Source organism: Meles meles, chromosome 9, assembly GCF_922984935.1.
Source record: "Meles meles chromosome 9, mMelMel3.1 paternal haplotype, whole genome shotgun sequence".
Taxonomy (NCBI): Eukaryota; Metazoa; Chordata; class Mammalia; order Carnivora; family Mustelidae; genus Meles; species Meles meles.
Window position 1 is genome coordinate 2,840,989 of NC_060074.1, and position 14,884 is coordinate 2,855,872.

A 14,884-nucleotide genomic window follows, 5' to 3' on the forward strand; every position below is an offset into this window, starting at 1 on the left:
ATTCTCTATTTTAAGAAAGTGAAAACTTGTCAAACCACTTACTCATTTGAAATATTTTCCCTGAAAATTAGGAAGCATTTCACAGAATCTTATGGAAAATTCTTGAAAGTTTATTGTTACGTGGTTCCAAATGTCTGTAAGTTTCCCATATCAGAATTTTGCAAACATGGTGATTAAAATATTGCTCAATTTCCTCATCTGTTGCCAAATACTGTACCCCTATCCACAAGTAATTCTGTGAAATGTGTATGATTTTCCAGGGCAAATCTAGTCACTATTAGACTCTTCAATCTAATTGTTCTATAAAAGGTAAAGAACCAGCAATAGTGAAAAGTCTCTGGGCTAATATTTTGGTAATTTCCTTATCTATATATGCAAAAAGATGTGAACTATAATATTCTGCTTCTTGTGTAAATCCTGTTTCAAGTCCCATTTAAGTTCCCCTGGTTGCTCAAACTCTTATTTTGTCTTCCTTGACCAAACTTTGCATTTTACTCCTCAATGCTTGATTATAGATCTTCTATTACTCTCCAAATTTTGGAGAGTAATTTGGATAGTAATCCAAAATTTGGAGAGTAAAGTAATTTGGATTATAGATCTTCTATTACTCACCAAACTTTGCATTTTACTCCTCAATGCTTGATTATAGATCTTCTATTATTAAATAGAAATTAAATATGTTTCAAGTCCCATTTAAGTTCCCCTGGTTGCTCAAACTCTTATTTTGTCTTCCTTGACCAAACTTTGCATTTTACTCCTCAATGCTTGATTATAGATCTTCTATTACTCTCCAAAATTTGGAGAGTAAAGTAATTTGGATTATAGATCTATTACTTACCAAACTTTGCATTTTACTCCTCAATGCTTGATTATAGATCTTCTGTTATTAAATCAGTTGTTTCCAGGGGTGCCTGCTCTGTTTAGTCTACCACCATTGCATCTTCTCCAGGTCAAGAAAGTGATCACTAACTGGAAACAGATTAGGGGTAGGGTCACTGATGTCTCAGGACCTGCAACTGTTCAAGCTGTATCACTCCTCTTTCTTTATTCATCTGTTGATAGCTGCCACTTACCCAACATTGAACTGTCTCATTTTCTTAGTTCTACATAACATGGGCGGACTTAAATATTAAGAACACTGTTACACAGATAGAGCCAAAGAAGTTCAATATCTGCTGTTTTGCAACATCTTAAAATGCATTCTAAAGCCAAATTTGATCCTTTGGAATTTATGCTCTTATGGATATTGTACCTCATGATATATCTAATCATGTAGCTTTTTTTAGTTTTATTTTAGTCACTAAATTATTTAAATAATAATGTCGGTTTTAAATATTGTTTTACTAAGATATTTTGAGTAAACATTACTGATTAAACAGTATTTCATTCTCTCAAAGTAGTAATATCTTAATGTCACTATTTGCAGTATATAAGTGTGTCAAATCAATACTATGCATACCATAAACTTAGGGTTTATCAATTATATCTCAATAAAACTGTAAAAAATAAATTACTATATGAACATTTTTATAAATTGTAAGTTAAAAAAATAGAAATAACTTGGGCCTTTAAGTTAGTATTAAACTAGTAGAATAGACTTTGAACAGCAGCAGTTGTTAAAACACTTAAACCAGTTTTATTTTAATAAATATCATGGGACTTCATTTTCTCTCCAAAGTAAGAAATGTTCTAAACAAATGTAGGAAACAGAAGTGCAATAACTAAGATGAAATTAAATGATATAAAGCACATGTGGTATCTTTGACGCTTATGACTTAATGTGAAGTCCTATGGGAAATTACTGTTTGTTCTCTAGCTAAGGAACAGAACTTTGTCCTGACTACATTAAATTCTAAGGACGTTTCACTAAATGTTTTTAACAGTGATTTTGTTTTTAATAGACATTTTCTGGAATATAATTTAAGCAAAACTAACCATATCTACACGTGGTTTTATTTTTCTTTTAGGCATTTCCATTGCTGAAGACTACTTGGAAATAGAAGAAATGGCTAATTGTCTCCCATTCTATGGAGTGATGGACTTAAAAGAAATTCTTAATGCTATATTAAACAAAAACGCAAAGGAAGTTTATGAATGTAGACCTCGCAAAGTGATAAGCTACTTAGAGGTATTTATTACTAGATTATATAGGTTGGTTAGATTTTAACATACTTAACTGTTTCTTAATAAAACAGTAAGTTTTCAAAATAGTAAAGTTTCTGTAAGGTCTACTATTTTTTCTAAGAAGAAATACTACTAAAAAAAGAAATCCCTGATCTCTGCAAGAGCAAAAAGAGAAAAAGTGAAAGATGTATCATTGAATAAAAGGAAATTTTAGTTACCTAGGAATATCTACCACAAATGAGAAACATAACAGTGGGTTAAAAAATAAGTTCGGATGTAATATGGAATGGAGGAAGATTATAAGGTTTTAAATGTCCCAAGTATAGGATAGTTGTTGGAAAGTAATAGTGAGCGTCTCAGTGTTTGAATTCTCTCCCTCAAGTTTGGTATTATTTCGAAAACAAACCTGAACATAAATAAGATTTGTTTTCTCCCTTAAAAAAAAATATGGGCCATTGTTGTTTAGAATATAATCATGGTGTCCCCACTGTATTCTGAGGGCCAGACTTGAGGAAAGTCCACTTTTTACCCTTTCTGAAGATTGTATTCAGTAGCATTCTGTAAGTCCTTCAAGAGCCTTGACTTGTGGAAGTTCCTAGCCCATTGCATGAGCAATTTAACACTGATAGTTTCTAATGACTTCAAAGGAATCTTCTTGTGAAAGAGGTAGGATAAACTTAAATGAAGGTTGAAGGAGGGTAGTATTTTGTATATTAAAAAACCATGTGGGAAGAAATGTGATTTCAGAAACAACAAAAAAAAAGTGTTTGGCATTAGGTATAAATATTTTTACTAATATTACACCTCATTACATTAAGTCAGTTGTGGATTGATTGATTTGGAAGAGAGTCTAGGGAAAAAAGAGAACTTCTAAAGATCTACAGGAATACTTACGTTTAAAGTCCACCTGAATAAGACAAATCAGAAATAAAGACAGGAGAGTGAAAGGAAAAACAGTAGAGGAGTAGATATAAAGGTCAAAGGAGGAAAGAAATTTAAAAATGAGAAAGTAGTAGCAGATTCTTCATAGGGTAATAGTTGCTTGAAGACCATTTGGTATGGTTGCTGGATGGCAATGATCATAGAAAAGTAGTCCAGATGCAAGACTTGCCAATGGCAAAAGAGTAGAGCAGTAGTGAAAAAGTGTAGGCAGCAAGTCATACGGTGGTAAAAAGAAGAAACGAGAGATTAGCTTGTCTTTGCTATTGGTGGAAAAGACTGACATAAAAGATTGGTAAGCAGATGTTCCAAAAGAGGCAGGAAGGAAGACGGGGGTAATGATGTAAGTTTCAGAAAGGAGAAACTTCTCTCAATGAAGAGCAAAAGGGAAGGAAAGTGGAAGTAAAACTATTTTCAGGTAAACTTGAGAGAAGTCGTGTATGATACATGTGACGAAGGTGTAGGAGAAGTTATCTACTGAGAGTGAAGAGGCTAGGAAGGCATTAGGGATTTGAGTATAGTAGAAAAGATCCAAAAATAAGAGCTGTAGGTACTATAAGAGAAGATTGATTAGAGAAGACTAAGATGTCCAAATGGCATTGAGCACTGATAAGAGCTAACATTGGTATTGAATCCAGCCAAGATAGTTTGAATGATTTTCCAATAGTTCATGGTACAGTTTATCCAGGTATAGGGATTACAAGGTGAATATGGTAGAACAGGGGATGAGTGAGCACATTTGAACCCATAATGTACACAAGAAACTGTGTTAGGTGCTAGAAGATTTTAAAGATGAATTGGGTTCTAGTAGTAGGAATCAAAAAGGAATACAGAAAGCTAGAAATAGTATCTTTAATGGCTTACTATCTGTCCCTTACGTAGGGAAAGATGACAAGAAGGGTGCTGGTGGGGCATAGCAAGAAAGGGACTGAGGAGATTAAAGGTCAAAGTGAAGGAAAAATAGGTTTAGTTGGAAAGGAGTAGGATAATGGAAGAGGGTATGTGGTTCTAGAATAATATTAGGCTCAAGCTCTTTGAAGCACAATTTGTTTTTAAATAAATTTTAAAAGAAACCAGCTTTGCTAATACCATTTACCCCTAAATGCTCGGTTTTCGTATCTCAGAAAACAGCATCACTATACCAGAAATGTGGACATTACCCTTGATTCCGTATCCTTCATAACCAGTTCATCAGCAGGTTTTGACTTTACCTCCCGTTCATGTGAGAACTCTTTTTTATTTTTATTTATATTTTTTTAGAGAGGGGTGTGGGGAGGGGCAGAAGGAGAAGGGGAGAGAAAATCCCAAGTAAGCTCCATGCCCAGTGTAGAGCCCAACACCAGTCTCTATCCCACAACCCTGAGATCATGACCTGTGTTGAAATCAAAAGGTGGACGCCCAACTGGCTGAGCCACCCAGGCGCCCCAAAATTTTCTTTGTCTTTTTTTTTTGCTCTGCACTAGAATATAAATTAACATGAGCAAGGATATTTGTCTTATTTTCCACTATGTGTAAAATGTACAATAGTGATGAACATGTAATATGTGTTTAATATGTGCGTGAATGAATAATAAGAATATAATCTGTTTTCTGTCTTCTTTCTTGCCAGGAATAACGTGTTTTCTGCTTCAGGATGTATCATGGTATAACATGTGACTTTCTCTTCACAGGGAGAAGCAGTGCGTCTATCTAGACAGTTGCCCATGTACTTATCCAAAGAGGACGTCCAAGACATTATCTACAGAATGAAGGACCAATTTGGAAATGAAATTAAAGCGTGTGTTCATGGTCGCCCATTTTTTCATCATTTAACCCATATTCCAGAAGATACCTGATTAAATATGTTTAAGAAAATTTGTTACTATTGAAATTGATTTGGTAATAAAATAATAGGAATCGGTCTTTAAACCATCTTTGTATTATCATGTGTTAGTTATTTTATAAGTGACGCTTCACTGACTTTTATATTTTAAAAGATTTTGAAAACTTTAATGTCAACTATTCGATTTTTTTTTTTTTTTTTTTTTTTTTCTCAAGAACCAGCCTTCATAATAATTACTGGTTGTGAACTACAAACTGAAATTACCTAGCATTCTTGGGTGGTTGATTTACTAGGGGCTGTGGATTGAATTGTGTCTCCAAAATTTATATGTTGAAGTCCTAACCCCCATTGTGACAGAATTTGGAGATGGGGCCTTTTCAGAGGTAAATTAGGTTTAGATGAAGTCATGAGGGGAAGGGCTCTCGTGGTGCGGTTAATGCCCTTATAAGAAGAGACATCAAGAGCTTTTATTCACTCTCTCCCTTTTCTCTCACCAACTTCCATATGAGGCTACAGAGAGATGGTGACCCTTTATAATCCAGGAAGAGAGCTCTCACCAGAAACCAAGCATGCTGGCATCTTGATCTTGGACTTCCAGTCTCCAGAACTGTGAGAAAATAAATGTCCGTTGTTTTTTTAAGCCAGCCGGTCTATGGTATTTCATTATGGCCGCGTGAGTGGACTAATACACCTAGCAGTCCTGTGCCAAGAGAAGTCAAAGACTGGGCTGGCATATCTGACAGAAGTTGTCCATGTTGTTTAAAATGGGATGGAGAGACAGAGTGGGAGAAAGTGAGAAAATAAAGTTTAGAGGAAGAAAGTTTAGCTTTCAAAATCCTGCCATATACTTCTATTTTGGTGTAACGGTCTAGAAATTGCTATCTCTTATATGGAAATTATTGGGCGTTGGGGTCAACATTTATAAGAGAAAATAGGAAGATCCAGAGATTCAATAGAAAATTTAGGTAAGGGGCGCCTGGGTGGCTCAGTGGGTTAAGCCTCTGCCTTCCGCTCAGGTCATGATCCCGGGGTCCTAGGATCGAGCCCCACATCGGGCTCTCTGCTCGGAGGGGAACCTGCTCCCCCCCACCCTGCCTGCCTCTCTGCCTACTTGTGATCTCTGTCAAATAAATAAAAGCTTAAAAAAACTTTTTTTTTAGGTAAGCTTATTCATTATGTCCTTTAAAAAACTAGGTCCCACGCATCCCGCACTAAAACACTTGATTTCCAAAACGCTGAAACATTTTTAATGGGTGTGTTCTGTAAAGTAAGATGTGTTATACGGGATACACCATCTCCGTACTCAGTACCATCGCCCGTAATTCTCGAGAAGCTTTCAGTTCTTAAGGACCTTGTGTGAGAGGTACAAATTGTGATCCGTGCAGTTCTACCTGCAGGCAGGCCTTTTTCCCTGCCCATATGATCCTCTCACCCATAATACCCAAATACTGTATTTTTTCCATTATCCCCTCTGGAAGTTTGGGGCCGTTCTCTGGGAGGCATTTCCGAGAGGCATCCTTTTTAAACGACTGGGTCAACAGGAAAGAGCGGCCCACAGAGATACGACGAGGACGAAATTTGCACCACACGTCGGACCAGCGCTAAAGGACGTTGAGGACTCGTGTTCCGGCTGACGACCTGCCGTCGCTGCGGGCCGTCTCATGACGACGACCTCTAAGACGAGTGAACTTGTTTTGCTTTTTCTCCGCAGCCTTGAGGGTGCCCATCAGGTTGGTGGTGGCCATGGCAGACGCGGCTGCGTATTTGCCGCCTGCGCTGGGCGCCTCCTCAGCTTGTCTGACCTTTAATGCCGGCGACAGACTGGACCGTAGGCGCTGCGGAGCCGCCTTCCCCGGGACGGGGCCACTGTCACGCCGCCGGCCCCAGCACTGGCGCCCTGGAAGGGCCGCCGGCTCCAGTCCCGGCCGCAGCCTTCGCTCCCGCGCAGTTTGGGGGGGACTCTCGCTAGGTCCGCTGAGCCTTCCCCCGCTCCCCAGGAGGCTCCGGAAGTCCCGCCCCGCGTGCTGCCGCCGCGGCCCCCCATGCCGCCCGCAAGCCCTTGCGGCAGCTCGGCCCCGCGGGACAAAATGGCGGCGGCGGGCGACGGCGACGGCCAAGCCCAGGCCCCCGGGACGGAGGTAACGGCCGCTGCCGCTCGGGGGTCGGCGCCGGGGTTCGAGGCAAGGGGAGGCGCTCTGGAGAGGAGGAAAAACCGGCTCTAAACTGCCCGTTTCCTCCTGAGGCCGGGTGTGCCGGGGACGGGAGGCCTCTGGGGCGGGTTGCCCAAGCGCCCCTGACCCCTGAGGCCCCGCTGCGGGGCCGCACAGCCGCCGCACGAGGGACGCCGGGGCCACGCACAGGCAAGGCCTGCGACCCGGTGCTGCTCCGTGTGCCCGGGAGCTCGGGTGCGGGGCCCGGCCGTGCCTGCCACGTCCCGGTCGTGTGGCCCAGGGACCAGGCCTTGAGTCCGGCGGCTCGTGTCGCTGTTGACGCGTTCGGTGCCCCGCGGTCGCACCCGGTGTCGTGGCTGCGGTCACAGAACCGCAGCCCCTCCGGCCGGGGAAGATGCAGATAGGACGCGTTCGCTGGACCCGCATGCCGCCCCGTAACCGAGAAACCGAAGCGGCGGGGCAAGCCGCGATGCCAGTAGTGATTGAGCTAAGTGAATTAGACTTGTTCTTGGACCTGGAGCGTCTACACTGATCACGGCCAACCAGTGTTGGATTCAGTTAGTAGAGAGTCTCTGATGTGATCTAATCCGGTCTCACAGATGAGTGATTAAATGATTGGCCTCGGGGCGCACAGATGGCCCAGTGCTCCGCTAGTTCTACCTCAGACGTTATTGCCACAAACCAAACGAAGGTAAGTACTGAAAGAATAAATCTTACTGCGAAGACAATTTTTTTTTAAATGACTTGATATTGTCAACTACTTTATAAGCAGGAATAATTAATAATTACCTTAGTCTAGATCTTTTGGTTCATCTCACCTAAACTTAAAAAATTTTTAATCTTCGAAACCATTCTTGTTTCCAGGAATACCAGCACTTAAGTCTCACCGCGGCTGCCTTGAGATTCTCTACTTACTTTTTACTACACTTTTTATTCCTCAAGCCACTACACATTAATATAACGATCTTTTCTTTAGTTTTTAAAATCCTGTCCCGGGGTTATCAGATTTGAACCACTGCCCTATGTCACAGTTCCCCCAAGAATCTCAAATCCATCTCTTTTAGCTTATTATTTTTCACTTCTGCGGTGAAGACGCTGAACTTGGCCCCTAAGTGCCCAATCTTTTGTAACAGGCCATAATTTTGTTTCTCCCTGTTTTGTCTTGAACATTCATTAGCAGGACCTGGAATAACCTCTTTTCACTTAATTATTACTACATTACTGTTAACCATATTTAAGTGCCTCTGACCTGGGCCACTTTTTCCATAAAATCTTTTAAACTAATCAGTGGTGGAGGGTTGCGGGTGTAGATTTCTTCCACCCTACTCAGATTGGGCTAGAAATCGCTAAAACAAACCCCTCCATCTCTACTTTAGTTGCGTATTCATTTCTTTGTTTATTCAGTAACATTTACGGAGTGTCACACTCAGTGCTGAACACAGACTACGAAGACATTCTTTGCCCTCTAAAGGAGAAAAACTTGCGGTATAACATGAATATTAGGAGGGTATGTAGTATGTACTATGGAAGCATAAAGGCACACCCACTGCGGCTTGGAGGAACCTGTGGGAGAAACTAGTAAGCTGAAAGTCGGTAAGGAATGATCTGGGAGGACAAAGAAAAGGGTATTTCAGGCAGACGGAGTAGCATGTGGCAGTGCCTTGATGAACGCAAGGAATTCTACACCATTGGATCTTGAGGAATAAATGAGACTGGATTAGAATCAAGGGTCTCAGGCCTCTAAGGATTTGGAAAAAAATTTTTAAAGATTTTATTTATTTATTTGAGAGAGAGCGAGAGAGAGAGAAACCACAAGCAGGGCGAGGGGCAGAAGGAGAGGGAGCAGCAGATTACCTGAGGGGCAGGAGCCTGACACAGGCTCCTACAGGCCCTGAGCTGAAGGCGGACACTTAACTAACTGAGCAGCCCAGGTGCCCAAAGGATTTGGAAAATTTTATCATAAGGATTATGGGAAGACATTAACACTTTTAAGCAGGGAAGTACACTGTAAGGTTTGGAAGACTTTAGCCAAGTTAAAAGCAGATAGAACAAGTTAGCAGGCTACTTAAGAATTCGGACAGTGCGAGTGATCCAAATAGATAGAGATAAAGGCTCTGTAGTAAGAGTCTGTTTGACAGGCATTAAGACCCCTCGTAGCCTTACGGGGATTTCAGTTTAGATTCTCTGAGATGATGCCATAATAGAACTAAAGTTGCCACGTCTTTTCTGAGAAGTCTCTCATTTGGCTAATTTATGGTGAGATCGGATTACTAGAAGAATGGAGGGTCATTTGCCTTTCCTTTCTTTACTAAGAAGTCAATGTAATTGCAGCTAATTCTTTAAGTTTCTCACAGACTAGGAAAATCATTTGATATCTTTTTAGAAAATTATTAAATCAGATGTCTAAGTTGTATCTAGGTTTATATCTGGACCTTTTGGAAACCAACCTAAAGTTTCTAGCTGTTCCTTAAATGAAATAGTTTTGTTTATAAAGGACTTCAGTATTCAAATAGAATTTCCTAACAAGACAAAATAATGGCTGGCAAATTAAAAATTACCTTTAATGTTGAACTGATTTGATTTTTAAGAACTTTCTTGTAGGTATTTTATGTTTTATAATTTAGATCATAGAAATGAGTGATGAGTTAAGAAGAAACAAGCAAGAGATTGGGAATGGATTGAACATATTTTTGGAAGAAAATGGTATGTTCTCAAAAGTTAATTTTGTTTAAAAAGGACATTTTTGTTTTAAAATTTGCTTTCTTTTAATCTAAAGACATTGGTAAATAACAGCAAGTTAACTTGCAAGGCAGCGATGTTATCCTGCCCCAAAATATATTTTAAGTAATTCACTAATAATAGCAAAAAACATTTCCATTTGTCTTTATATATAACTAGCTGAATGTACATAAGGTACTTAACTATTTTGAAGTTCTTTGTACCTTTTTGGGTCTGTCTCTTTAGCTTTCCTGGTTTTTTAAAATATATATATGTATATATGTACATATAAACTGTATAAACTTTATATGTACATATAAACTGTCATGGATCAGACATTTTCCCAAATACATCGTGATGATCCTTGATGTCCCAGATAAAAATAAGATTTCCACTCCACACATGTAGTTTCTAACTTGTCAAAGATTTTTTTAGGGACAGCCAAGTTTTAGCTATTTTTTCCACTTAAAAATGTTCATGTTTTCTAGATTTCACTTCACTTCATGTTTTCTAGATTTCTTCAGATGAGAAGTCTGAGGATACCCTGTGTATGCTAGTGCAGGAATATGATCCAAATCAGCACTTCCTAAAACTTTAATGTGCATAGGAATCTCTTGAGCTTCTTGCTAAAATACATGTCTGATTCAGTAGTTCTGGGTAGGATCTGATATTCTGCATTTCGACATTTCTGCTGGTTCAGGAACCACACTGGGTTAACAAGAATACATATGATCCTTTGCCAAATGTTAGGTTCTTGAAATAGAATACAGATACATTTTTAATATAAATGGATACTGAAAAGCGAATAATCAGGATTATGAGTCTGTTTATGGTTCTCTATTCTCAATTTTCATTGGAAAGTTAGATTTTGGTTTTCTGGGATACCATTCTTTATTTACGGTGGACTTAAGGGTGTGTGTGTGGCTCAGTCAGTTGAGCATCCAGCTCTTGATTTCTGCTCAGGTCATGATCTCAGGGCCTGTGATTGAGCCCTGAAGCCCTGCCTTGGGCTATGCTCAGCGGGGAATCTGTTTCTCTCCCTCTCCTCATGCCCCTCCCACTGCGTGCACACACACTCTCTCTCTCTAAAAAATAAATAAGTAAATCTTAAAAAAAAAAAGTTGGATATCTATGTTCTCAAGAATGTTATTGAGGTAGCTGGCTCTAAAATGGCCACCATCCGTCCTTACCTTCTTGTACCCACAAGTAATCCGCCCCCACTTCCTTAAATCTGGGCTAGTTTATGATTACTTTAATTATAGGTTATAGATTTAATTATAGAAACATTAGATTATAATAGAAGTGACACTATATGCCTTCCAAGATAAAGTCCTAGAAGCTTTGCAGCTTTCCTGCTGGCTCTCTTGGAACAGTTTCTCTGAAGAAGTCAGTCACCCCGTAAGAAGTCATTCTTGAATCTGTTAAAAGAAAGCACAAGCTAGCCAAGTGGAGAAAGGTGTTTGACTCCCTATTTCCAGTTGTTCAGCCATCCTAAACTCAGGTGCCGCATAATAAGGGAAGATGCCTTCAGGTGACTCTGGCCTTAGTTGCCATCTGTGACAACTATATGAAATCCTTCCACTGGGAACTGCCCCACTGAGCTCATCAACGCCCAGGACAATGAAAGATAAATTGTTAAACCACTAAATCTTGATGTGGTTTATTATACAGAGATAGACAAACAGAACACTTACATTATATCAATTTGAGAATGTTTATTACCAAAATGTTATGTTGATCTTTGAGAAAATGATCAGTATAGGAGTTGCAAATTCATCTGAAATTTTCATACAAAAATGTTCTAGTTTTTTTAATATAAATTTATTTATGAAATGTCTAGCATTTTCCTTTTCTCTTTTTTCATTTTTAAAGATTTATTTATTTATTTTAGAGAGAGAGAGTTCACATGAGCAAGGGGAAGGGCAAAAGGAGAGGGAGAGAAGCAGACTGTTCACTGAGTGAGGACCCCAACTTGGGACTCAGTCCCATGACCCTCAGATCATGACCTAAGCTGAGATGACGACCTGAGCTGAAATCAAGGGTCAGGCACCTATCCAGCTGAGCCACCCAGCCCCACATTTTATTTTCTTCTCATGAAAATGTTCTAGCATTAAATAATTTATATTTAAGAAATAATTTATATTTAAATTATGATTATGTCTTTGGAATTGGAGATAATATTATTTTTGAGAATTATTTGAAGATCTCATTTTCAGCTCTTCCACTTAATCACTAGAATTTTCCATTCTTACCTGCCCATGTTGTCACCTATCCATGGGATCTAATTATGAGTGAGAACGGTAGTAATAATTCTGACTGAATATTAACTTTCCTTTTATCTTTGGTTCATGCTATGACTTGTCTAGATATTATTCCCTGTAATAGTTTCTTAAGGGCAATCTCCTCTGGGCTTAACCTCTTTCATAGAGAATTATTTTAGTGACATTTTAAAACTTATTCAGATTTATTCACTTACTCTATTTTTACCAGACATCTATCAAAACCACCTTGGGGAATTCAAGACACAGAGGGATTCAAAATTTAATAAAATGTAATCTCTGCCTCCAGAAAGATTTGATCTATTAAAAGAGAATAGTCCACAAATAACCCTGTTAGAATCATTGTTGAATGAGAGGAATAAATATGGAGGAAGGTTCAGAATAAACGCAGATCACATCAGCAAGGGTGGTCAGCTTCATGAAGAATATTGCACAGCTGGGCTGTGGGGGCTGGGAATTTTTCTTGTTTTGTTTTGTTTTTTTCCCTGAAGTTTCTTGCATGTTTTTCGTTCACTTTATTTTTTTTTCGCACTTACATTTTTAATAAATATTTTTGCATTCTTTCATCATGATTATATAATGTTGGGTATACTTTTAAAAATAATTTTTATTCAATTTATTTAAACTTAACAAAACACAGTACACCCATTCCCCTCCTACCTCTCCTCTACAACCACCAGTTTGAAATCTGTATCTATCAGTTTGTGTTTTAGATTCCACATTTAAGAGATCAGAGAATGACTTATTTCACTCGGCATCATACCCTGTAGGTCCAGCCATGTTTCAGATGGCAAATGTCACAGATGTTTTTTATTGCTAAATAATATTCCATTGTGTGTGGACTATATGTATATAAATATATGTCTATAAATATACACATATATATAGACAACACAATATTTTTTTATCCATTCATTTATCAGTAGACAGGTTGTTTTTGTATTTTGGCTGTTGTAAATAAATGCTACACTGAACAGGGGGGTGCATATATCTTTTCAAATTAGTGTTTTCTTTTTCTTTCTTTCTTTTTTTTTTTTTTTAAAGATTTTATTTATTTATTTGTCAGAGAGAGAGACAGAGTAGCAGGCAGAGGAAGAGGGAGAAGCAGGTTCCCTGCCCAGCAAGGAACCCGATGTGGGACTCCATCCCAGGACACCGGGATCATGACCTGAGCCGAAGGCAGCCGCTTAACCAACTGAGCCACCCAGGCGTCCCCTCTTTTTTTTTTTTTTTTTTTTTTTGATAAATACGCAGAGTAGGGATTGCTGGACCATATGGTTCTATTTTTAATTTCTTGAGGAACTTCTTACTGTTCTACATGGTGGTTTTACCAATTTACATTCCCATGAACAATGTACAGGGTTCCCTTTTCTCCACCTCCTTTTCTATGCTTGTTATTTCTTCTTTTTGACAATAGCCATTCTGACAGGTGTGAGGTGATATCTCATAGTGGTTTTTATTTGCATTTCCCTGATGATCAATGATGTTGAGCATCTTTTCATGTACATGTAAGCGTATGTATATCTTCTTTGGGAAAAAAGTCTGTTCAGATACATTTTTAATTGGTTTGTTTGCTTTTTGAGGGAAAAAATATTTGAAACAGTAAAGAAAATGTGACTTGATCACTTTTTATTTCCAAAAAGGATTTGCAGTGAATTATAATTAAAAAATAAATTAATTCAAAACCATTAACACAGAAGAAGACATCAAATTAAATAGTGAAAGGATGTGAGGGCACACAGAAGGAGTAGGTTGAGAATGCTCTGTGGGTGGAGAGCAAGAGCCGGAGTCAGCAGGAAGAAAGGGAGAAGCCCCAGATTCGGAGGGAACCTGTGTTTCATCACCACAAAAGTTCTTTCCTCATTTTCTCCTTCTCACTCATAGCTTTTAGGATTCTTACCTCCTCCGGGTCTCCTCCTATTTTTTTTTTCCCAAAACAATGAAATAAACCCTAAACTCTAGCACTTGTGTTTGTCATTCATTCAGTGCTTGGTATACTTAGTATTAAAGTCACTAAGTACTATAATATTTCTTATATGTAGTTTTACCTCTTCTTATCTTTATCACCCAGCATGGTGCCTAACCTAAAAGCAATCTACAGTTCTCTGTATATTTGAAGGATAGCATTTTATTTAGCACTCTTTCCCTTTAATTCCAAATATGCAAATATTGACTAACCAGTACTCTTACTACTCATCCAAAGGAGGGTCACAGGAAGTAATATTAGACATTCTTTTAGAAACAAATTTGAGGGGCCCTGAATGTCAGACTAAAGATTTTTGACTTTAGTAAGAGCAGCTACAAGTTTTTAACTAGAAAAGTAACATTATCAGAATGGTACATTAAGAATATGAGTTTAAAACATGTTGAAAATGAATTGCAAGGAGTAAGGAAGGTTAGTTGAAAAAAATCACAGTGCTAGAATTCCATTTATGTTATGCATAAATGTCTTAGTCATCTCATTTTCATTTCATTTTCATTCAACATAGAAGAAGAAGTTTCTTTAGAAGAGTTTGAAGAAGAATTTGACATTCTTGAGGTATAAAAATATATTAGTTCTAAACTTAAATTCAAAGTAAATTTTAAGACATTTTTATTTTCCATTTTTCCATTTTAATATTTGCCAGTAAAATGTGTTCATTAGTGACTTTGGATGATGATCAAACCATACTTAACAAGCATGTTGAGTTTATGGTGCACATGGACAAAAGATGCTTTAAATTTATTTAATTTTTCTTAATTTTCGTAACAGCAAATATTCTGATGTTTTGCCTTGGGGGAATATGTATATTTTGTTATCCTTCTCTATAGACTTTATGGGTTCCATGTCC

General features: G+C 38.4%; 1 protein-coding gene across 9 annotated transcripts in view; it reads left to right on the plus strand.

Moving 5' to 3' along the window:
• The window catches only part of PMS1 (PMS1 homolog 1, mismatch repair system component), an 86,521-nt gene extending 81,550 nt beyond the window's left edge, over positions 1-4,971 (plus strand). For all 9 annotated transcript variants that reach the window (XM_046018883.1, XM_046018881.1, XM_046018888.1 and 6 more), the window contains 2 exons: positions 1,968-2,128; positions 4,734-4,971. In XM_046018883.1, coding sequence (XP_045874839.1) covers positions 1,968-2,128; positions 4,734-4,898 — 326 coding nt within the window. In that variant the 3' untranslated portion in view covers positions 4,899-4,971. The remainder of the gene's footprint in view (positions 1-1,967; positions 2,129-4,733) is intronic.
• The last annotated feature ends 9,913 nt before the right edge of the window (positions 4,972-14,884 follow it).